Source organism: Filicampus tigris, chromosome 7 (genome assembly GCF_054856515.1).
Source record: "Filicampus tigris isolate MCC_2025a chromosome 7, RoL_Ftig_1.0, whole genome shotgun sequence".
NCBI lineage: Eukaryota > Metazoa > Chordata > Actinopteri > Syngnathiformes > Syngnathidae > Filicampus > Filicampus tigris.
Window position 1 is genome coordinate 21,765,379 of NC_141223.1, and position 25,720 is coordinate 21,791,098.

The window sequence follows — 25,720 nt, forward strand, 5'->3', positions numbered from 1 at the left end:
GATGGTTTACTTCGCGTGGGAGTTCAACGTCGTTTTGGTGTATCAGGGCCTTTACAGGGAACATTATTTAAGTTAAGAGTTGCAATAACATGACTATTATCATGTTAAAGCATTTATTTATTAAAACTAGAGGCACAGTTTTTAAAGTGTTACTGCAAAGTGCCACATTATATATATGGGCACACACAAACTGCCCCATCCCATCCACTCACTCCCTAGCGTTCTTGCATATTTTGACAAACTCCCCTTCTTTGTATGGCTTTTTAGCTTATGCAGTGTTCAAAGTTGAAACAATTGCTTCATAAATTTTGGGAACAAATGTGACTGCTTTTCTGCCTGACCTTTCAAAGAGAGCAACTTGTGCTCGCAAAGTTCAGTCCCCTTTTCCTGGTTGATGTTTGCAAGGAGGGAAGTGAAGTGGCGCTGAAGATGTGAAGCCTTGCTCAAATGATGCCAAACATGAGGCAGAACGCCTCTGCAAACCTCCCAGCATAGACCAGCATATGATCTTACAAGATATGGTAGTTTTGCTGTGTATTTGTGCTGGTGCGACTGTTTTGTTTTGTTGTTTTTTTTTGTTTTTTTTGTTAGTGGGGTTGCCATTACATTCAACAAAAACTGTGTTAAAACGTCCTGTTTTGAACTTGATATTTTTGTTTTGCTTGTAATAATTTTTTTTAAAACAACCTTGATAGGCAACACTACTCAACGTTTTGTTCCCTCGATCTCATTTGTGTCCAAGTGCAGGCATGAGATTCAAGTAGTTGGTACGTCGCTTCCCGAATATAATCTGTTTAATTGCCGCGTTCGGACAAGCCCTTTATATACGCGCAACAGCATGCCCATATTTGGTAGTGCTGAAGGAGCAGCCGACCAGGAAGTAAAAAGTGGAGCTTTTCCCACTGGTTTACAAAAATCATTCATTGTGACAAACGAAAGCCCAGTCTTTACTCATTTTAAAAAGGAAAATCAAAAGGAGACAAGATGTATCTTTCAGTGTTAATATAGTAAATGCACTTTATTTATCAAGGCTTCCTCCAATGTCCTCATGACATCATTTGTAAATAAGTCCGCCAAAAAAGCAGTAAATCGCTTGCTCCTATTGGAAATGCTGCCGCCGTAAAGTAGAATGCGTATCGATCCCAGGGGATTTGCCGTCGTGTCAGACATACAAGGACACGCAGTACCGCCCAGCAACACTCCATTCTGTGGTGCTGCCCCTCACCACAAACACAATGAATGGGGTACACAACGATGCGCTGCAAGTTCAGAGCAAAAAAAGCTTTCAGAGCCATATGAAACCGGGCAAAGATGCAGCTTGCGTGTCGTGGGTTGGCCAAGCCTGATATAGCACCTCTATAATGGCGAACACACCAACTGCAGTTAAAACACATTACTGCCGCAGAGGAACATCAATCGCACTAACTGGAGAAAAATTAAGAGGGAAGCGGCTGCCACGCAATTTTGAACGTAGGAAAAACCCTGTAAACACTTCAATCTACTCTTGATACTCCCAGTCGGTAAGTTGATGTGACTAGGAAATTAGCCAGCTAATGAGTTTTAGATAATGTTTATGAATTAGGAAAACTCTGCCGTTAGCCTCTCTCCCACAGCATCATGCATGGACTTAGTTTGGTGGGGGGGCGGGGCAACAAATATAAGGACAGAAGTGCTTTAAAAGGACAAGGACGGACAGGGACGGAGGACGATTATTTTATTAATAAGGATGGAGGGACGATGACGGAAGGGTGCCCAGGTTGCAGACAGATGACGAAGGACAGATGGGCATCACAGGGTAAAGTGCCCATCTCTGCTGATATACATAAAAAAATGCAAAATTAGTGGATTAATCAGAGACATTAGTGACAGACTTCAACTAAACATACTTAAAATGCCAACCATACTGTATGTAACACACAGTGTGACCCTGTCATTTATCCGTTCTACCAACTGTGCCCAAGCAGCTGTCAATTTTACTAATTACTATTAGCTAATATCCCACATCAAGGTGTGAACAGGCACTTAAGTTGTAGAAACAAGGCAATTACTGGCACATGGAGGAGGTGGGGGGTTACGCCAGCCCATTTGGAGTAAAATTTAGTTGCGCAGTCACTTTGTCTTGAATGAGTTACTACATGAATTGCCACTGAGAAACTTAGGCCTTGTCTACACGTAGCTGGGTTTTTTTAACAACCGCATATCCCCCTGACTCCCCCGACTCCGCCTGCATTGGAATACACATTAAAAAAACACATCCACACGTAACCGCGGAAGTGCCAAGCCTCTAGGCGGCAGTAGTTAGCCAAATACTGTCCATTCGGAAGAACTTCTGTCCTTTGACGTCACTTCTATGAAACCAAAAACACGGCGCCAAACTCGATCGGGAGAACCGACAAGAGGATAATAGCTATAACCAACGCAGCGCCGCGAGAATCCATGTTGACTCTAATGAAAACACAAGTCGCGCAAGTGACGTCGGAGCAATTAATCGCACAGTGACGACGTAAATCTCCGGGTGTAACCATCCACACCAAAACGCGGATCAGAAGATATCCGGAGATAGCCGCAAATCCCCACTGCGGCCGGAGTTTTGCGTTTTCACTGAAAAAACTCTGGGGACGTGTGGATGATAGGGCTAACCGCAGGCTTATATCCGCCGTTTTCAAAAACCCTGGTTACGTGTATACAGGGCCTTAGATGAAATCATCACGTGCGCTTTCTGTTCTTGTTGATATCTACTGATGAGCTAAAATAGTGTGCAACTGCCTGATAGATACAGCATACAAAGAAATGGAATTTGAAGTCAATCCACTCACAATTTTGTTTCTTTTTAGGAATACACCAAGAGCAAAATTACAAGTACCAGAATCCTATCAAATATACAAAATATACAGCATGTATAAAAAATAGTACAATATATGTAAAAAACAATGTTGAGCAGAGGTGTTGCTCTCATAGATGTGCGATGGCCTGGATGGCCTGCCATAGTCTGTGTGCATCTCTATTGTTTTTGAAGTTGGAGGTGATCATTTGGTGTAGTCTTATTTTGCTTTCCTGATACCACGGGTCAGGTAGGCTCTCGCTGTTCTCAGATTGGATTCATCCCCAGCTCTGAAGGTGATGTCTGGCCTTGCATCTCAAAACAAGTGTACTAACTGTGGAACTTGTTTTTTCGTCAAAAGACGCTATACAATGGCTCCTTTGCACTTTTTTTGCGAGAAGTAAACGTTTTATACAAAGCACCATAACGCTCGCCGTTTGCATCTCAAAACAATTGTACAAGTGTGCTAACTTTTTGTCGAGAGAGGGTTCTATGTCTGCAAAGCTATTTGCAGATATGTTTGCAATGCTTTTCGAGCCCTGACGAAACCCAACATTTTCTAAGATGCAAGCACTCACTGTAAAATGAGATATGCCGTTTAGGCTACTCAATCATGGCTACCGCTGACTAAAAAAGTTCAATCAAGTATTGTAGTTTACTATTATTGCGCCAGATTTTAAAAATAATGTGGACATGGCTAAAGATGCATGGACATGGCTAAAGTCATTTTTAGCTTTTCGTTTCATCACCTTATTTTTGTTATTTTCGCCAAGTTTTGTTATGTGGTTGTGAGCAACAAAGTCAAAAGATGGGTAGATGACAATCTGAGATGTGGTCTTTAGGCTACTCAATCATGGTTACCTGTGACGAAAATGCTCAATTAAGTGTTGTTTACTATTTTTGCGCTGGATTAAAAAAAAACCCCAAGATTTAAAGACATGACTGAAGTCATTTTTAGATTTTTGTTTCTTCAACTTATTTTTGTTATTTTTGCCAAGCTATGTGTTAGTGAACAACGGAGTCTAAAGACAGGTAAGATAACTTTATTTAGGCTAGTCAATGTTGGCTTCCCCAACACCGGTACACGTCTGTCCGCCATGTCTTCTGTTTAGCCCAAGAAGTGGTGATGGTTTTTATCTGGTCACATCATAAATGCACTTGGTGTTTAGGAGGTCACATTGTCTGTGTATTGAATAATCTAAATCTATATCAAGGGCTAGATATTAGCCAACAGGTTAACCAAAAAACAATATGGCAATTACATATTTACGGACATCGCATAATCAGTTAAAAGTGTTGAAAGTGTGCCCTGATCTGAGTAAGCTGGAGAGGATCAGCCCTACATACAGGGCCAGCCAGGGAGGAGACCAGCCCACATTATGTTTAGATTTTGAAGACAGTATAAATGTGAGGGCTGCATGTTAGACTGTGCCAATTTTCTGCCCTTGCCCATCTGCGAGCACTCGCAAGGATAAAGGTTAAAGGGGAAGGCTTTGGATATCTTTAGAGTAGAGCTCGGTGCTGTTGAGATGGAAAATGTACATGTTGAAATTTTGTTTGGACAGTCTTGAGATCAGTATGATTAAAATCTCCAGTGAGGATGATGAAGCAATCAAGGTCTGAGTAACTTCGATGAAATGAACACAGTAACACACGTTTTTTTTTTCTTTTTGTTGATATTGATGAATTAGAAGAGTGTGTGACTGACCAGTGGTTCAAAACACCAAATGAATAAGATAAGATAAATTATTTCATTTTTACACAAAATGACACACTTGGAGCTCCTGATGGAAAAAAATAACACAATAATAAATAATAAAAGACCTGCAACATAGTGTACCTGAGTGCTTTTGGTGACTGTTGAATGTAGCAACTGAGATATGGTCTTTAGGCTACTCAATCATGGCTACCACTGACAAAATGAAGTGTTGTAGTTTAGATTTTTGTTTCTTCAACTTATTTTTATTTTTGTCAAGCTATGTGTTTGTCAAGAACAAAGTCTGCTATAGATAACATTATTTAGGCTAGTGAATGTTGGCTTCCCCCAAAGAAATGAAGATTTGATTTCAATGAAGAGTAGTCTGCCTTTCATACCTGAGGGCTATCACTTTCCCCCACTTTGCAATGCTAGATATCACCCGACAAACCCCCACCCCTACCCCCACCAATCCCCCCACACCCCACCGCGCCATACCCCCTGCTGCTTTGGCAGGAAATGCACAATTTACAAATGAAAGCTGGTTCATTGTAGCCAGCAGAGTTGTTAGATAAGAATCTAAGTGATATTTGACAGGGTTCTGGGCAGTCAAGGAGTTGTAAAAAACCCTGGGCATTCTAGTGCCTTAAAAAATAAAAATCATGATCTTAATAAAGCTGTTAATGTATGGGGCATGAGAGTTATTTTTCAACACTTACCAGTCTTGTTATGCATCAACCCTGAGACTTTACAGGTAGGGTTTACCACACTTTTTACTAAATGTCTCTTGGTATTTATTCTATCTTGCCGAGCTCCTGCTGGAGTCTAAGTGATGGATGATTGAATGGAGGGAGGGATGGATGTGTTAGTCAAGACATCTCCTTTGACTGAGGGATAGGAGACTAAAAGTCACATGGTTGAAGGGGATATGCTATTGGACAAGTAAGGAATTGTCTACTGTACATACAGTAAATGAAGCAATGGAAAAAAATACTGCCTGGGTTTTGAAAAGTTCAATATTTGGAAATGAATTCAATGACTGTCATAAGTACAAGGAACAGGAACACTCCAGTATTACCACAAAAGGCATACGGTGCACTCACCCGGGTAGTTCAGATTGTTATCTGGTGACAGCCTCACACTGAACTTCATTCAAGAAGAGAATATCCAGAATGTGTCTCATGATTCTGTGCTGACGATTATTACCACTTGAGTTGTGTTTGTCCTTAAAATCATCTTGGGATGCACACTTGGGCAATGCTTGCGGAGTTTAAATCAACTGATTAACTAAAATAAATGGCATCATTCATTTATGCAATTCTATTTTGGAATTCTCGAGTTTGGTATTGGGATTTTTTTGGGTGACAAACAAAATCCAATTCTCATGAGTATTTTTTTCCCCAGACCTGAACGGTACAAGACCCCTACACACGGAATCTATAGGGATGTAACGATTCACTCAAGTGCGATTTGATTACATTTTCGATTTTCAGTTCCTGATTTTTGATCAATTCAATTTTTTTCAAATCGCTACCATGCTTGTCTCTGTGCGCTAATGTTGTGCTGCAGCCATTCGCAAACGCAATACGTGATGATGTTTGGCGCAAGTCTGTCAAGTATGGATGCCACAAATTATAATTTGTGAATTTGACTGTGAAAAGACAAGTAAAGTCAGTGAATGAGATAATTACAAAAAAAATACTTCACTACATATTTCATTTTTTTGGGCACAAATCCTTTTGTTAATATAGAGGAGTGTCAAATCAAATGAATAAAATTAGGGAAAAGCATGGTGCTAAATAAAATTAAACAAAAAAATTATATATTTTTTTAAATGTTGTTTTTATTCAACATTAATCCAAAACGTTTTGTTTTGCTTCTCTAATATGCATAATTTAATTTACACATTCAAAATGCGGTTTGCACCTGGAATGAAAAAAAACTTTAAAGATTAGGAGAAACATAATTTTTTAGCAATCTGAATTAGCACATTCTAACAAGTCGGTATGTTATGTCTTACTTTGTTAGGTGTTGCGATTAAAGGTTTGTGGAAAATAGGTCATGTTGTGTTTAACTTGGAGTGTTGAGCAGTGTTGTTTTCGTCAACGATGATGATGACGAAAATATTTCGTTAACGCCCCTTTTTTTCATAACGATAACGAGACGATGACGAGCTAAACGTGGCTCTTTGACGACGAAAACATGACGTGACATACACGAGACGAGACGGGATGAAATTGTTAGCCTGTGGTCCGTCAGACGTTCAAAATTTATGACATCCCTTCCCATTGTACACGTAATCTGTCTTTCAAAAAATTGCAATGTTGGTGCAACCTATCCTCGTTTGGGCACGCCCATCGCCGGGACAGCACGTAGGGCGTACGTGTTGCACACACCATCTCACACACCGTTGCACACACTCGCACACCCAAACACGAACAGGTCTGCGGTCATTTGTCTTGGCTCACGCACACTGACACGCTTTCCTTTGACGGACCATGGCGACAGTGACAACAAATGGGCTTGGTGGTCGGAAACGAAGGAAACATATGGACATACTTTCTGTACAACCCAGCAGAAAGAACAACACAATGCATTGTTGACAGCGGTAACAGTGATTGTGACCACAAACCAAGTGTTAAGAAGGACAAATCTCAAGCGACATCTGAGGGCTCACCCCGCTGATATTTTGTCCCTGACTTAAGGCATAAGTTATTTTAGTTGAGCTAACGTCAAGGCTAATGTCAATTCATTCTCTTGTTGTGTGTAAAGTCAAATATTAAAAGTAGATTAAGGCAGTGGTCCCCAACCATTTTTCTACATCGGACCGTTTGGTCCGCGTTGAGGTGTGTGTGTGTGTGTGTGTGCAATAATAAACGTGAATCCACAGATTTTTTTATTTCACCAATATTGAATGACTTTTTAGCCTTAGCAATGCGATTAGCCGCCAAAGTACTTACATTTTTTGCCGAAGCAAACTAAAGATAGCTTTCACAATCGACTGTCCCAATGTGAGAAATGAAATCGGGCATCAGCCACAATGTGCTTCCTTTTTAGATGCTCATTTATCACGGCATTATTATTATTATATAGCTATGAAATTGAGATTTACATTGTATTAGGTAATTTTGTGAAATACTCCCAGACCTTTGGACTTGGTTGCTAACGCTAAACTCAGGAGCATGACACCATTGCTTCTGTTTACATCACGGATGACCCGGATTACCACTACTGCGTATGTGTGTTGCAGACAAGCATGCAGGCTGTGGGAGACGAGGGATTTTCGAGAGAAAAACACAGCAGCAAATAATTTGCTATATAATTATATATAAAAATGCATATTTTAAGCATTTATATTGATATAAAATCGATATTTGATAAATTGTTACATCCCTAGAAATTAACGTTAACATCGAATGTTTGCCCAGTACAGACAGGTAATAGTCATAGGACAAGGATTTATACAGTATAATTTTGCAAGAGGATATAACAAATTAGCATTTTAGCAGAGCAGATTACTCTTGTGCTATGGTCAAAGGGATTTATTTTAAAATGGACTGCAAGAGGCCGGGAGATTTATTGCACATCCCTATCAAAAGGATACAGTAAATCCAGGTGACGGCAACACTGAAGAAATTGCAAGCATGGTCTGCTATCTGAAGCTCCTTGGCTTGGAGATTATTTAAAGAGGAGGAAGTCAGTATCAGTATGCGTATTTACGCCTCAGTGAACCAGAGGACAGAATCTAATGTTGCGGCTGGCTATCATTCTCATTTTGTATCCTCTAAAATGTATACCTATTCTAATTAGCGTTTTAACGATGCAGACAGACTGTAAATGGAAGAATTTTGCATCTGCTTTGTGCCTCTCTTACTGCTGCTCGATAACATTATTTGTGTCTGTGTATTACTGCAGGTCTGCAGGGAGCCTGAACCATAAAAACACCTTACTCATTTTCAGCGCTATTATGTTGTAAAACATTCACTTCAGAGATGGGGAGATGAGGGCTTTGATTTAAAACTTGATTATTGATTCCTGCGCTGTGAGTGTGTCAATCGATCCATCCGTGAATTCACATTACCCAAGAAGATAAAGCGAGGCTTTTTAGTTTGTATTGTTATATCTTTTTGACGTCGGGATATTAGCATTGTCACTATGAAATGTATAACACATAAAGCCCTTCAGGACCTCTCTGTGGTCTTGTGGTTTCTAGCACTATATCCTCAAGATAATTGCAGAGTTTCAATTCTGGACTCGCATTTGAATCAGAATTGATTCAAAATCTGTTCTGGTGTCGTGCTTGTTCAGTGTACTCCCTACCGGTCGTATGACAATCATAGGAATATACTCTATGTCGTGTCAGAATTCCGGTTAGCTGAAACAATGGTCTTGCACAGTTGAAGCAGAGGTCAGACAAGACTCGCTGATACTTTAAACAGCAAGCTAAAGCCCCTCTCCCTTTGAGGGGCGAACATTTCCGACTGTTGGTGAAGGTAAAAAAACGTGCGTTCCCATCAGGGTCCGTTCAAGACCAAAAGTATTTGCCAAACGGTCACCAGACGTTCGGCAGACGTTTTCCTGTAATTTTCTTGTCGCAAGGGAATTTTGAACATGTACAAAATTTTCTTGCGACAAGAAAAAAAAAAAATCACTGTTGGCGAACATTTGCGATATTGAACGAACCCTGACGAAGTCTGACGTGAACGCAATATTCGCTGCCTTCTAAAACACTCGCAATTGTTTGCCACTCAGTGGGATAGAGGCTTAAAGTTCACCTGTTGTTAGCGTTTTTCATTTTCTCTGTCTGTTTTGACTGTGAGTACAGAAACACATACTGCCAACACCTACAAGACAGCAATGAGCCAAATGGAGACTGTGAAGGGTTCAATTCTGAGCTGACTAATTTACTCTCTAATTATAACGTGTATGCTTCTTTTTACAGAGCCACTCACATACCTGCGGGTTGGAGACTCGAGCTCAGACTGATACTCTTAAAAAGCAGTAGCAGGCTTTCAGTTGTCGATGTATTAAATTGTCCTTTTGGTTGTCGAGGTGAATAATTATTGTTTTGGTTGGGCAGATGAATAATTATCCTTTTGACTGTTGAGGTCAATGACCATGGTTTATTTTCCTGGAAAAGCCTAATTACACTGGCATTTGATACTTGGCAGGTGTTAATTCCAGACCCTATTTGCATTGTAGGATGGTCATCAGTATGCGATTGATGATGGAGGGCTTGAAATGCTCCACTGTGACATGGTCAGTCAGCAGGGGAAAGAGATGCCTACAGTGAGCATTGTCCAATTTGGAGAACTGATTCTCTGAGTACTATTGTTCTCGGGTCTAACCTTGATGGAGACACGCTCAAGACAGATTATATTTTCATTAGCATTTCAATCCAATTACGGCGCCATCTACCCGAATCTCCACCATTGTGCGTTGATACGTTGCCGATCCACAAGTTGCTGCCCATCCCACGCACGCTACATGAGTCCTCCAGTGATGCTCTGTCTCTCCGCCCCGATTCCCCGGCTCTTGTCTGGCTCTGTCTGAAAATGGTGCATTCCCTCCTATTGATGTCTTCCTAGTCGAGTCGCAGGCAGGCTTATCCGACTCGTCCCAGCTTGTCAGCCCGGTAAATAGACGGAGAGAGAGAAAGCTATGTGTGTGTGCCAGGCATGGGGACGCTGTGTTGTCTAGGGCAGCTTATGGCTGAGTGGTCATTGTTTCGCATCCTGCCTTTACTGGCCTCTCCATCCTCGCCTGTTTTTGCCTCTTTGTTACTACAGTACTTATTAGATATCCATGAACCCGTGCTCTCTGTGTCTTGGCAAAGCTGTACTGTATTCTATCCCGCCAAACATTTAGCTGGCATCATGCTTGTAGCAAATATGGTGGTGTGGCCTGCTTTTCATGGGAATGTGTCGTGACTAACAGTAACAGGGGAACCACGAGGGATCCGTCCTCAAGATTAGGCTGGAGAATTAGCTTTTTTTAAAAGACTGTCTGTGGTCTTTCATTGTGTTTGCAGAGATGCTAACATTTCAGTCATTGTTCAGGCCACACAGACTCTCCATTCTTGTGGGGGGGAAAAGACATGACGCTGACCCCAGAATTCAGTGTCCATGAGAGAGTCTTTCTCTTTCACTGCTTATACATGTCACTTTTAGTCCTTGTGACAGACTACTCGGCTCGCACGGACATCAGCACAGATTGCGTAGTTCATCGCTAGCTCCGGGATGCATGTTAAATCTCTCTCCGTGCCCCATTGTCATCATGTTTACCCTCGATTACACTACAGGATGTTATTTGTGGCATGCCTCACAAAGTTCACAATTAATAGTGCTGTATGATTTTGCAGTTTTACTTTCCCTTTTAAAAAAGGTACAATATCCTCCATTGCATTCTACCTTGCTCTTTTTCCGCCTCATCTTTCCACTGAGTCATTACAGGAGTACATAGCATGATGGGCCACAGACGCTGTGCTTTCCACCTCCCTGGGCTTTTGTTGTGTGATGCACAGCTGAGGCAGATGCTGAGGGGCACTTAGACTAGATTGCCTGAATGAGGGCGAATTCTGCTCTGCAACTGAAGTGGAGTGCACTGCTGTTCCCCGAGTTGCTTCTTTGCCAGAGACAAAGAGACATGTCGCCCGGGAAGGCTTAGTCCTGTTAAGTGAGAGTTCATTCTAATGATGTTTCAACTTTAGTATTGTGGGAGTGTTATTTTTTTGATCATTGTTATTATTATTATTATTATTATTATTATTATTTTTTTTTTTAAGAGACTATAGAGTAGCCGCTGACTTCTCATAGAAATCTTAGCTTGTGCTGCTATTGCCTCTCCTGCACTTTCCTGTTTTGTAAGCCTTGAAATGACCATTTTATCCCCACTGACATTGGCACAGATTAAATGTGAATAGTTTCTCTGTTACTTTACAATATTTGGTTGATTGCTCAGCTTAATACCATTGAGGTGATTACCCAACCAAAGTGGCTGGAAATAAATAGAAGTTTGTCAGTTGTTCCGCTCCAGTGGTTCCACTTTTGCAGGGAAAAAGCTTTTAAAAACACACTTTGGGGGGGTTTACTGTGAGCTTCATGTAATGGATTTCTCTTGCGGTTACAAAATAATGCAAGTATGAAGCCTGCCAGGTTATTGCCATCATGAGGGAGCCACAAGCAGAGGCTGAAATGAATCGCTGAAATGTGGGCTATTTAAACATAATGAGGTTTCACGGTGGAATTTAACCCGTTTGGATTATGTTGTGGGCACCTTGCGTGGAAGTGGAACCATCACACCATCACATCGGACCGCCAAGAGAAGGGGTTGGGGAGGTGGGGGTGTTTCCATAGCAACTGGCCATGAGTGAGTGTAACTGCGGTTGTGAGACATGAGTAGCAAGCAAATACTGTTTTAATTACTTGAAATTATATAAATATGAATTCAACCACTTGTTTTTTGCCCTTTACATGTTTGTATTCTGGTGACATTTAAATGTCAAAACATATCAAGGTTTTTCAAATAAGGTAGTCCAGAGATGATCAATGAATTGTTTTGTGACAAATCCAGTCAATGGTGTATAATTGATTATTGTAATGTTAAGTGGTGTTGTTGTGACAATTCAAAGTAAAAAAATAGTAAAATTGAGCTATTGAGTCTTTGCTCAACTGTGAGCTAGAACACGTCAAAAAGATAAAACAGTACAAACTACCATGACATAAGGCCTACAATCCACACAACCCAACTTTTTTCTATAAAATGCCAAATTCCAAAGCATTTATCAGTTACTAAGTTCGGATGGGATAAAGTCAATACAGAATTCCATCTGTTTGGTAGTATGATTTCTATTTTCTTCTAAGGGAATTTTATAAAAATCTTCAGTGTAATTTTAATAAGGCTTTAACATGACAATGAAGTGGGAAAAGATCAATATAGTTTGAAGTATTTTTTGATTAGACAAAAATATCATTTATGAATGTGTCAAAGCAATGCTGCAGTGAAGCACACATATACAGAAGAATAATTTAAGACGGCATTCAACAGATTGCTCTAAATTGAGCATTATTAGATCATTTTTGACAAAATGAAATTAGTGCTTATTTATTTACGTGGTGCCCTTTATAAAATAGACTAAATTATTCAACAAAAAGTCCCTCATGATCCTCAGCTGTGATGGCTAGTGTAACATTAATCTGAGGGATAGGTTTGATCTCACTTTATTTTAGATCAGTGGTTTATTAAAGTGTGAAACACAGTGAACATAAAACATGAAAGAAGAATTATCTCAATTTAATACATTTGAAAACGAGATGTGTTTGTGCAAATTTTCAACATCATGGTGGTGGAGCTGAGCTAAAGAATTTATTACTTTGCACTTTTGTTTTGCTGACTATAGGGGCATTCTCAGAGTACATTGTGATATCACTGATTCCCACACCATGTTAATACTTGGGCGCGCCGGACCAGAGGTTTTCAGGAGAATTTTATAAAAATATTTTAAAAAATAAATAAATTAAAAAAAAAAAAAGATCCCCCCTCTAAAAAAAACCAAAAAACCAAAATGGGTCGCGGCCGTAGGTACCATTAGTGGCATGCTCCTGTGGGCAGGTCCAGCGCCGAACTGGTTAAAAAAAAAAATAAAAGCGTTGTCCTACTACACGCTGTCGCCCGTACTCCTGTAAGTCATTTCGGTCGTGGCTGCTTGAATGCTATGCGCTAAGCTAGCTTGCCCTGAAGCTGCACAGTCTTTATTTATACTATATATAAGTACGTGCAAAGCAGCAACGAGCTGCATGCCGCGCATCATCTCCTCCGATGTGACAAATAAACAACCCCACTAACAAGTAGCGTTTTCACCGCGGAGGCGAACGAGGGGTCGCTAAGTGTGCTGATCCATAAAGTGAAATGCAGAGTCGAGAATAGCAAAATAAGTGCTTAGGTGTACAGTAGACTTTTTACTGAAGCCTGACTAGAACCGCGTTAGGGTGGAGATCCAGCAGTTAAGAACAGAAATGTTGTATTACAATCAACATATATCTAGACAAAAAATAAGGCGAGGGCTACACTAGCAATTTAGCACACATTCTAACACCGGCCGGAACTAGCCAATGGCATAAATAACCCAACCACAAATATTCTCGTTGTAATTTTCACACGGTCTCAAGCCATACTGCTAAGCCCCCAGTCTCTGTTTGAGGCAGTTAAGTCTCTAGCAAAAATATGGGGAAAATATTGACGTATGTACAAAGAACATGTACATTAGCACAAAATGTAAAACATCTTGGGGTTAAAAAATGATTTTTATACACACAATTGAGTAATGTCACTGAGTAATGTGGTAACAATTTTTACTCTGAAAATTGACTAGAATGCACGATATGAAGTGTAAAATAAAACGAACCCCAAAAAAATTCAACCCCAAAAATGTATTAGTCAGCATGTCAATAATATGCTGCATGCGTCACCACTAGTCTAAACCCGACATTCTGATTATAATTGTGTTTGTGGAGTATGAGTGAAGAAGAAAAATCCATCCGTTTTCATTCATCTCAGGGGCGGCCATTTTGTCACTTGCCGTCGCAATTGTAATTGCAATTGTAATCAAAATGCCATGTTTAGACAAGTGGAGGTGCATAGAACATATTATTGTTAAAAAAATGTGTTTGACTTCCTAGTTAACGTTTTCCCGTTTAATTGTTGTATATTTATGGCTTTGAAGTGTTTTTCATAGTAATAGATACTGAAATTATGAATTTACTATTGCGTTAGCATAGGTTAGGGGTTCATTACAATTTGCGTACAAATTAGGGTTCAATTTCTCACATAAGAACGGAATTCCATCATAAACTGAGCACCCACTGTACAAACAGTTGACAATTATGTATTGAAGTACATAGTACATACAATATACATTTTGTCCCATTCCTACTGTTGACTCTGTTCAATATCTACTGTTGTAGCTTAGCAGCTTCAAAAACATGTATTCCTCATTTTTCTCAAGCTACTGCGCCTCCCCCGAAGCCCACCTAAAGGAGGTCCGCCCGACACTGCTTTATCTCAGTGGAACTTAAACTTTTAACTCTGGCTGTCAAATGTGGGGGGGCTTTGAAGTTCATGTGTGTTCTACGTCAGGGGAATAGATAATAAGCATAATTGGGATGCGCAGCGAGTCACAGCTCTGGTCGATGCTCCTTACTACGGCAAAGGCTGCAGCACCTGAGGTGGGGTTCTTAGGTATCTAGAGACAGTGGAGGAAAGGGACTATATTTCCATCTCTATACATCTATGTCCCTGTCCTTATCAGTTACTTGCAGTGTATCCCACTTGAATTGTGCTGCATACAAATATGACATTGCTCGTAGCTACAGAAAATTCTCACAACCACAAATGAATTTCAAATGCTATTAAATGTTCCTTTTCTGTTGCGCGAGGTGTCGAGCAACAACTACAAACTGAGGCCAACTCGGACTCGCTGCCCTTTTATTCTGTTTCAGAAACACATTCAGAAAGCAATTATGATTGTTTCATTGTTATACATAACGCCTATTCTGAAAACAAAATTAGCATTAGTCGACTCTGAATACACAAATTTGAGCTGCTCTCACATTTGCACTTTGTTTCTTCCGTTGATAGTATGGTTAGGACCACTTTGAAGAGGTGGCGTCATTCGGTTATGATGAGAAAGTGATTTGCTGTCGATCCGGACAAGTGACCCTTAACAAAAATGTTGACATACTGTTACTACGGCTAGCATATGAACACATCTTCATTTTAGCTTGTACGCTGCGAGACGTTTCCCGAAAGTGCACGCGGCTATTTGCGAGTGTATTAAAGTCTGGTAGATTGGCCATAATTGCAGTATGACAATGGGAACATCAAGTGCAATCTGTCTGATGCAGTTTGAAATTTTTAGCACGCTTAAAGTTTGAAATTTTTAGCACGCTAAAAGAAACAATCAGAGATTACCAGCCCACCAACTCATTCGAACTGAAAAACTCATTCAAACTAGAGAAAGTTGGGTTCTGCTCAGTATGTCTTTGTTTCGCCTTTGTGAGGAAACAAGGTGTCTGCTGTCTCCTTTGAAACGCCTTGAACAACGTAAATTTGGTGTTGATCCAGCCGTTTGATTACGGTCTCCTTTCTAATGACACTTAATCCTTACGTCTTGACACAATAAACAACATTGATGATGCTGTATTTCATTTGCAAAACTTTGTAAACCAGATACTGTACTGTAACCTGTTAAACCATTTCTATAAACTAGAAGTTATATCTCATAACCCACAATCTGCATTTCATATTTTATACCCACTGTGGACCTTTTGATGCATGAACCTAAAAATACGGTTAAGATTCACAGACTTTGGAATTTGTAGTGTTCCCTTTTGGGTAAATGATCTTTGGTCTAAAAGCCTCAGACTGAGACAAATGGAAGACAACTTGAACTACAGGGAGATTGCATGTTTTGCCAGAACTAGGTCACATTCATCTACTTGAGTTCATTTTGGGTCTCTGAGCATGTCGAGTGTCCACGGCCCCGGGAAAAAACCCAAAAACAAAACTCTACTCAAATTCAGAAACAGCACTCCTGTTTGTAAGGAATTAAAATTCTCTGGTTTGGTTTGCCCGTTAAGTGGTACACAGCACCCTCTAAAGCTCCTGGGGCACGTGTTCCAATTTCTCTCAGTAAGGTGACGCTGACTGAATGAATCATGAACTGTTCATGCTCCAAATGTATGATGTGCTTACTAAACATGTTTGTGACATATTAAGAAAAAAAGGGGCATTCATCACTAGCTGTAAATTATATTATTTTGTGTCACAAAATGTCTGAGCTATGTAATTACAACGCTTATGAAAAGAAATATGGGGTGTTGTGTTTGTAGAGTAATGTTAGCCGAGTCTGAAACATCATCATCGTCACCTTTTAAAGTGGACGAACCGTACTAGTTGACAACTCCGCAGTTATTTTCGAATGCATACAGTGTAATAAAGCCAATGGTGTATCAGGGTGGCTTTTTGTCAGATTTCCACAATAGAGGATGCATGGGATATGAATAAGTCTTATTGTAGTGATGTATCAATGAGCTCTTTAGAGTCTGTCGGAGTCAAATATGTTCAAAAGTACATTGACATTTTAATTTACCCTGCTTTCACCCTCGGGGCACGCTCACTAACCGTTGGTGTGAAGTCTCGGATTTCAAATTGATTGGTCTCCAGGGGGTTCACATTCGGATTCAATTTCCAGTTGCTTGTGTCACTTGCAACCACACCCCCTCCACCTTAAACGAGTCTGCCCTTTAACAAGGCTGACAGTCCCGCAGCTTTTTCGCCTCTTAAACGTTTGAGACGAGAGAGCAATTACTTTCTGGTTCATAAGTATACAGCTAAGAGGAGTCTCGTGTCTGGCTATGGATCTTAAAGAGAACCGTTTTGACGTTAAGGCTGTGGTTTTAAAGTCATTCAGTGAACCCCCAAACTGGGAAAATGTGCCGTTCTACGCAAACAGAAGGACAATATTGATTATGAGATGAACGGGGATGGGCGGATTGGTGTGTTTACACAGAACAGGAGCCGACATTTACGTCTCAAGAGTGTGATCGATGATCCAAAGAAAACAGAAGGATATAAGAAAAGACGTAAAACTCTGTAGGCCAGTTTGCACAACAAATGTGACCGAAAGTGTTTGCAGGTTGTTGTTACTTCACAAGCATACTACGCAGTGGGCCCTGTCTTTAATAACCTTCACTTTGATATTATATCACTCATGGTTTTCTTCAACAACAGTAGTGCGGTGTACTTAATCTATATTACCCAGTCCTGACAGTCAAACGATGTCTCTGAACGAAGGTTTTTCGTTAAGAGGGGATCGCGTGTTTGAATGGGTTTGTTACAAAACACCAAAGGACAAAATTAACTTAATTTTAAGCATCCATCCACATTACTGGCTGAGTCAGTTTGCCTTTTTCTCTCCAACTTCCTGCCCTTTGTAACTCCCCTCGCTTTTGCACTGACACCCTGGCGATATAGAGCCGGATTTTGGGCCCATTTAGTTACATTTCTCAACCGCGGGAAACCTTAACTGCGCCCCTTGGGAAACAAGTGACGCTTTGTTTTAATTAGGGAGTAAAAGGCTTCAATCCAGACCTCACGCTGTGGCCCCCCCCAAAAAATTAAGTCTTTTCTTTTCCAGACATTGATAAAGTGTAGGCATTCACCAATGTACACACATTGCATGTCTGCTTTGTGCTTCCAAGAGTCTTAATTGAATATCATATCTTCTGAAAGGGCAAAAATAAGCTGTAAGTATTATTTTTTTATTAGTAATCAGGTAAAAATCATTGCGGTTCTACCTTTAGGAGCAATGGAAAAAAAGAATGTTCTTGTATTTATTAACTGAGAGGTGAATCTCTTCACTTGCAAATTAAAGACACAGTTGTCACGCTTCTGTTATGAATGTCTTGTTTACTGTCACTTTGGCTTAGCCAGGACAGAGACTTTAGTTATTTTTTTGGAGATGATCTTTGAGGCTTTTTTTTTCCAGAAACATGGATGATTTCTGAATTTAGGGTGTTCGGATTTTGACAGTTCAGTGTCTGATTATTGTTTGTAGGCTCTCTGTGCTAAAGTAATGATGTACTTTTCCATGCTAGCATTTTCTATCCTTTCATATTCTTTAATTTCATTTTGGATGTTGTTGTGTCTCCTCTAGTGTCACTGGACGTGCAGATCACACCCAGTCATGGTGAAATCAGTCTCGGGGAGTCCAAATTCTTCATGTGTGAAGGTAAGCTTGACTTGAAGTTGTCCTGACACTGTAATTCACATTTTTTTTTCTTTGACAGTACATTTGAAACATTTCCTCAAAGGATAAAATGGCTGTTATTTTTCTCTGCACTACATCGTCATAGACACTGCGGGAAACGGATCATCCGAGATAATCGCTATATTGTTTGCGCTTGGTGAGAACAAAGTACAATTCAGCGCAACGTACTGTATTGAGTGTAATTACCACCAAAATGTGTAATTCTTATTGTAATCTGTAAGGTAATGTAATTATCATTCAGCCTCTGTTGCTGAGTCACATGGCCGGTGCTGGTGAAGCGTGAGTTGCGAGGCCCATAAAGCAAAGGCTTCTGTGCATAAAAGAGAATGTATCGTCAGCACTATTCAGTCCAGGGGAACTGATTGACTTTGCTTTACTACTTTGTACATACATACATTATAGATAGACTAATTTTATCCTTGCTGCTGCTGCTCTCCAGTTATCGGTGGGGCAAAGCACATAGACTGGTTTGGGCCGAGTGGCGAAAGGATAGAACCCAAAAGACCAGACATCACGGTGACCCGAAACGACGAGACGTCATCCATCCTCACGCTGTACCGAGCTGTGACGGAGAATGCCGGCACGTACAAGTGCGTCGCCACCAATGGAGATCAGCAGGGAGAGTCAACGGTTAACATCAAAATATTCCGTGAGTATTTCCTGCTTAAAGGGACACTTGTTTGGGCTGAACATCAACACTTATATAATAGGTCTGTATGAAAAAATTGTCAGCACTAAAATTCACCCCCCTAAAAGAATCTGTAGTGATTTATGGGCTTTTTTATGATGACTAAAGCCGCAAATTGGCCCGCCCACTTTTGGGGCGTGTTTTTTTTTTTTTTTCTCCATCTCAGGCTGTCAACATCATCGCACTTAGGCTTGATCCGTGTTGTTCCTTGTTTTGGTTCGTCACGTTCTGTTGTCACCTAGTGTCTGAAAATGATTAATTGCCACTAAAATTCATTTGCACATTCCTATTCTTGTCCATTTCAAACTCTATATAAAAGCGGGCGGCACAATATTCAGTTTTTATTAACATCAAATGTGAGCTCCTATGAGGAAAAAACACTACCACCTCCACAAAATCAAACATATTGTGCTGGTCATTTTTTCTATCTTTTTTTTTTTAATCACCACTTAGCGTGGACAATACCAGTAATGTACATATGAACTTTAGTGACAATTGATCATAGTTTTCAAACATTTAGCGATGCAAACTTGCAAACTTCTAACTTCTAAACTAAGCTTAGCAGCTATAGCTGTGGCTCCCACGGCCAGTCGAGGCAGAATTAGGTTTCGATTGCTTACAGTCAAAATTAGCAGAAGGAGATCTATTTCATACCGTCCATAAATGAGGAGGAGTTAGCTCCACACCGCCACCGGTCAGCCAGTGAGGAGCGCCGTGTTTGCTAGAGGAGGTCTCGTTGCGGCGAACGCTTTAATTCTGTCCAACCAGAGATACAGCGGCGTCGCGGTGCGAGTGGGTCGGCCCGTGTGCGTCAATTTCGAGTAAATACGTGCGTCAATTTCGGGTAAATACAAGCCCCGGAGGTCGGCTTGTCGAAATGTCAAAAGTTGGACATGGAAAGATTTAAGAGCATCGGACTTCCAGCGAGACCGTCCCTTCAGCCGAGTATGACCATTTAACGCACCTCATTTTCGGATAGGCGGCGCAGTAAGTAAGTCAAGCTAACACTTTAAATCTAATCTATAACAACCTATGAGCAATTCAGCTAACGAAAAAGCTTCTTGGAACGCAATGTGTTTGAGTATGTTGGTGACTTATGATATGAAACGATGTATGTGACAAGTGCACCTCAGCTGCATGTAGGCTGCTCATTTCTTGCTCTTTTTGGTCAAACATGGAAAGGCTAATTGTTTTGTCATGTTTTCAGAGGTTGAAGTGAGCCTAAGTAGAGATGTCCACATGTATTGGATTGATGCTCGTTATTTTGACATTGTTAGCTCCGTTATTTACAATGACTTTGAATGACAAAATTTAATCGGTCCCTATCGTGTCGTCACACAAGGCATGGAGGGAAAGGAGGGTGTGGTCAAATTGCTCATTAATTGTAGGCGTTCCTGAACACGTTAGTATTGTACTGATTTCTCCAAAACAAACTGATAAAAGTTAAAATGCAAGCTAATATCATTTTCCTGATTAAAAAAATACATAAATTGAGCTTTGTTATTGAAAAATGACCGTGTCGGCTGTCTGATCCCTTTAAAGTCAAAGCCGAAAAAAACCCCACTCTGTTTATTAAACATGTAGTACAGTATTTTATTGACTGCTCTAGGGCATCACATTACTCTTTTGCTTTTTTTTTTGCCAGACGATAGATTTTTCATCAGTTCGATAAATGGTCGGAAGACCATTAGAAGGCTGCTTAATGATGCTGTCTGTTTTGCAGCTTCTGTGATGAATGTCTTTTATTTTCCATGAATGCCGTGCATCAGCACATGTCCATCTGACGAGAGTTTCCTTGCTTTTCAACTCTTTCACTCTTTGTTTTAGATTACATAGAAAGCTGCCAGCCATGCGTATAACAAATAGGAGAACCTATTTACATAGTTTGATGCTTAGATCTTAAAAATGTATATTCCTTTTTGAAAAGGAAACCTCTCAGCCGTATATAAGGAAAGCAATCGTCATAGCTAGACTGCCTCTTACCACAATGTCACCCAACATTTTCTCCAACCAAGTATTACTTCCACCTGTAGGCACAGACTGTTGCAAAGCACACTTTTATCTTTTTAATCTACGGAATGTCACCAGATAAGATTACAGCTCAATGCGAGTCTGCAACATTTGACCCGGGTCAAGTGTTTTAGGTCGCCGAAGTGCTGCAGTGCCACCAGCAAACGCCATCCATCAGTTTGTTAGTTTAGAATGGAAGTTCAGTGCAGTAAATTTAGTCAGCCGGAGTAACTTGATTAAATTTCATGGGAGAGGAAAGCTGAGCAAACTCATTTTAAATGAGGAAAATCCTCCTCAAAATGAGTTTAACAATTGGCTTGTTTAGACAAAGGGGGATCTACAAGTCGTAAAATGATTGGTAAAACAGACAAACAACGGCCATTGTGTTCTCTAAATTACCATATCATCATCATCTGAAAATGAAAAACTTTTTTTACTTCAATTCATAGGCCTTATTGTTTCCACACGGACATTGTTAACTGCTGAGCTCATTTGAACTTTGTTGCTACCCAACACAGCAGCACCTACAGATGCACATAAACAGTGTCTCCCAGTTTAATTAAAGTCTGTACGATTGCAAGCTCCCTGTGCAGTGTTAAAGATGATCTTATATGGAGACTACGTCTATAATGACAATTCGTGACAATTAACCAAAACAGCAGCACTCCATGTGGAGAGTTATGAGTTCCATGCACAGTATTAAAGATGTGGAGACAGCGTCTTTTAACATGTCCCAGTGGCCTCTTAAGTGACTGCTCAACAATGCTGTGTTTATCCATGCTAACAGGGTGTCGCTGCATTTAATTTCTCCATTGTAGTCATGTTGATTTGGATTTAAACTGCAGTTTCATTTGACAGAAATTGCTAAATAGTTAAAAAAAAATTCTAGCCACCATCTACATACTTGTGCTTCAAAACAGTATACAGTACATAAAACCAGTGAATCCAATCCTCAACAATGAAACTTGCTGAGTATAGTTACACGGCTATTTGTTTTCAGAGAGAATCACCTTCACGAATGCGCCGTCGCCGCAAGAGTTCACGGAAGGAGACACCGCCGTCATCGTGTGTGATGTCATCAGTTCCCCTCCGCCCACCATCATTTGGAAGTATAAAGGAGCTACAATACAGATGGAAAAAGACGGTAAGATGGCAATCAAATGAACACAAGAATGGCATTCAAATTGAAATTCAACATCAAGCTACAGCAATGATTACATTTTGGGACCACTAGTTTGTCAAATGGAGTGGCACATTGATTGAAGCACCTCTCCATTAGACAAAATGAAGATTTGGTCAAGTTCGCTTTTAGCCCAACAGGGGATAGGTGTTATGCCTGAAATGAAATAGACATTTCATCAAACAGTACAATGTGACTGGGAAATAAGGATATTATGACAGGGGAGCAAACAGCCAAATGAAAAAACAAATTTGTATTGTTCTAGTTGAAACATTGCTGTACATTCATGAATGGGTGGGAAACGACAACAATTTAATCAGCTACACTGTGCAGTTCTAAAAAGAAATATAAAAAAATAACTTCTTTCAATATTTCTTTATTTGTGTAATAAAACATCTAAAAATATGAAGCCTGAAGTGGAATACAATTAGGAGGTTATGAGTGTTATGAGTTTTAAAAATAAATAAAACTTAGATATGTTGAGTGCCGGGTCAAAATACTTGTACAAGCACACGATTACAATGCAGATGTTTTGTTAATGGGTGCCTGCCTGACTGTGCCCGTTTCACTTTGACTTTTATTTGTGAAGAAAGAAAGGTAAAAATTAATTTGCGTTTGAATGTGAAAATACAATTGGCTATTTTATTCACCCAAGACCCTGAGCAATATCACAAAGTGTATTGTGTTTTCGCAGGCACATCATAACACAAGCTCGCCCGGGGGTTATAACAGTGTTTTGAATTAACGCATGATTGAATTTATTATTTCATCTCAAACTCTGGCTATCTGTAAGGATATATTTGTGGTATACTATGTAGAGTATGTGGTGTATTAACAATGAATAAACTCCTATGGTGGTACTTCTGAATATGGACACAAGTGGTTCGGTTGACGTCCATATCCTCATTTCAATATGATATTCATTTAAGGGGGATGTATTAGCTCAAGGCACAAACTGGACAGCGACAACTCAAGAGATGTTTTTCAGTCATTTTGAGTAATATTTTAACATAAAGAAATTAGTTATGTATTAAGCAACAACATACAACAAAAATAAAGTAAAACTACCCATCTCGTGTTTGATAGTTATTGCTGCAATTAATTAAGTTTAGCATAGGAACAGCCTGTATGATTTTAATTCAGTGTATTGCATGTTCAACGCAGTTTGTATGGTAATACGATACAATATGATTGATATTTTACTGAGCTGCCAGACCCTTTCCTAGGTATAGGATTCAGTTCAAATTCCGGGTTGTATGGTGATGATCACACTTTTAGTCATTTCTATCTCTATCAGGTGCATTTTTCCCAGGATATTTGACTACTTTTGGGGCAATCCCTCGTAACAAATATTCCCATCCAGTTGAGCTTGTCCATTATTCAAGCCAAGTCACATATTTTACATTAGAAAAATCTCACGGCACACCACCCCCAATTTTTTTTTTTACAAAGTATATATAGAATAGCGGCACGGTGGTCGACTGGTTAGCTAGTCCGCCTCACAGTTCAGAGGTTGTGGGTTCGATCCCGGCTCCGGCCTCCCTGTGTGGAGTTTGCATGTTCTCCCCCGTGCCTGCGTGGGTTTTCTCCGGGTACTCCGGTTTCCTCCCACATTCCAAAAACATGCATGGTAAGTTGATTGGATACTCTAAATTGCCCCTAGGTGTGATTGTGAGTGCGGATGTTTGTTTGCCTCTGTGTGCCCTGCGATTGGCTTGCGGCCAATTCAGGGTGTCCCCCGCCTACTGCCCGAAGACAGCTGGGATAGGCTCCAGCACGCCCGCGACCCTTGTGAGGATAAGCGGTATGGATAATGAATGAATGAATGAATGAATATATAGAATACTTTAATAATGATGACCTCACCTAAATTTACTGACAGATTTGCCAACTGAAGAAATCCGGGCCTGTTCAGTTGAGAAAAAGTTGCTATAGAAAATTTCCTCTTCACAAAAATAGGAAGATCATTGTCATTGTCGAACAAAAGAAACTTGCAACTCACTTAACGAATAAGAAGACAAGATGAACATAATTGGATTAAAAGTTGCTCTTCTTTTGTATAAATAGTAACAGGTGTTTAATTGTACCGTCTTCCATCTAGTGCAAGAACATATAATTGTTCTGTCTGTCATTATACATCACTGGCAGAGATAGATGAACATTATAATGGACAATAATTCCAAACCAATTCAGTGGAATTATTTATTTCCCGTAACATACCAGATGATCCCTCAAAGCACATGAATGTGTCACGCCACAGTTGGTAGGAATCAGTGACTGCATTAACGTAGGAATATTGCTAAGATTCCGGACCGAAATTCGAAATTCTGATAAACATGACGGATGACAGGTGTAGTAATATGTCGAACACCACTTCAACTACTCTGTCTCTGTGGTTCCGTTGAGCCACCTGGCAAGTTTCGTACCAGTCAACCACAGCTGTTTTGCATGACTTGACAATCGCTCACAATGCTTTTATCTTCCCTCTCAAGTTCGCTTTAAGGTGCTGAGCAACAATCACCTTCAAATCCGCGGCATAAAGAAGACCGACGAGGGCTTGTACACCTGCGAGGCACGCCTGATGGCCCGTGGCGAGATTGATTTACGGGTTATCAAGGTCGTCATAAATGGTTAGCAAAGCTTTCTCTGCTGTATTGTTGTCTTTTTGTTTGTGTTTTTTTTGTTAGGAGTGTGCATATCCTTAGAGGCTCATGGGATTAACATGGATACAGTTGCCCACAGCAACTGTGGAGCATGAAGCACTCATGCTCATGTCATGTGTCTGCTCCGGAGTTCTGACACAAGCGGTGTGCTGAAAATAAGCGTTGTGTTTGTGATGCTAATTTTACTTGTGTTTTACATCCTACTTCTATGAATGAAGTTACAACATGCATCTGTGTGTCTCAGTGCTCCCAACCATCAGGGTATGGCAGTCAGAGGTGAACGCCACAGCAGATGTGGGCCAATCTGCCATGTTGACCTGTGCGGTCGATGGCTATCCTGAACCCATGGTGACCTGGACAAGGTAAGAAGCGTTTTCATCCACAGAGAAAAAAAAAACTGACATCAATGAAGCTTTTCAGCACCACATCAATTATAATATCCTGTTTGTTGATGAAACTTCACACTGTGCCACACGTAGTCTCTGGATGCATAAGCCATTTAAAAGCCTCCCTTTCCCATCAGGAAACAAAGCCCATGATAAAGATGAGAAGTCATGTATTAACTATAAAAATCACATTGGTGGCATCACATCGTGTCTGTCGTGCAAACAGCGAAAAATGTTTGTGTCATCAAGTGATTCTAAGTAAATCCAATTTAATCCCTGCTGTTTTGCCACTTAATGTCATTTGTTACTCAAATACATTTGGTAGGCTCACTGGTTAATTCATTGCAATAGGATACTTATTGACATTATACCAAATCGGTGAATTAAGACAGCGAAACCTGAAGACTGGTACTCTCAATAGGCACATTGTTCTGTGTGACACAGATAG

At 40.3% G+C, this 25,720-nt stretch overlaps 1 protein-coding gene across 4 annotated transcripts in view; it reads left to right on the top strand.

Moving 5' to 3' along the window:
- The window catches only part of ncam1b (neural cell adhesion molecule 1b), a 91,506-nt gene that overhangs the window by 23,527 nt on the left and 42,259 nt on the right, over positions 1 to 25,720 (top strand). For all 4 annotated transcript variants that reach the window (XM_086034828.1, XM_086034825.1, XM_086034824.1 and 1 more), the window contains exons 2-6: positions 18,232 to 18,306; positions 18,785 to 18,994; positions 22,044 to 22,187; positions 24,716 to 24,853; positions 25,131 to 25,248. In XM_086034828.1, coding sequence (XP_085890954.1) covers positions 18,232 to 18,306; positions 18,785 to 18,994; positions 22,044 to 22,187; positions 24,716 to 24,853; positions 25,131 to 25,248 — 685 coding nt within the window. The remainder of the gene's footprint in view (positions 1 to 18,231; positions 18,307 to 18,784; positions 18,995 to 22,043; positions 22,188 to 24,715; positions 24,854 to 25,130; positions 25,249 to 25,720) is intronic.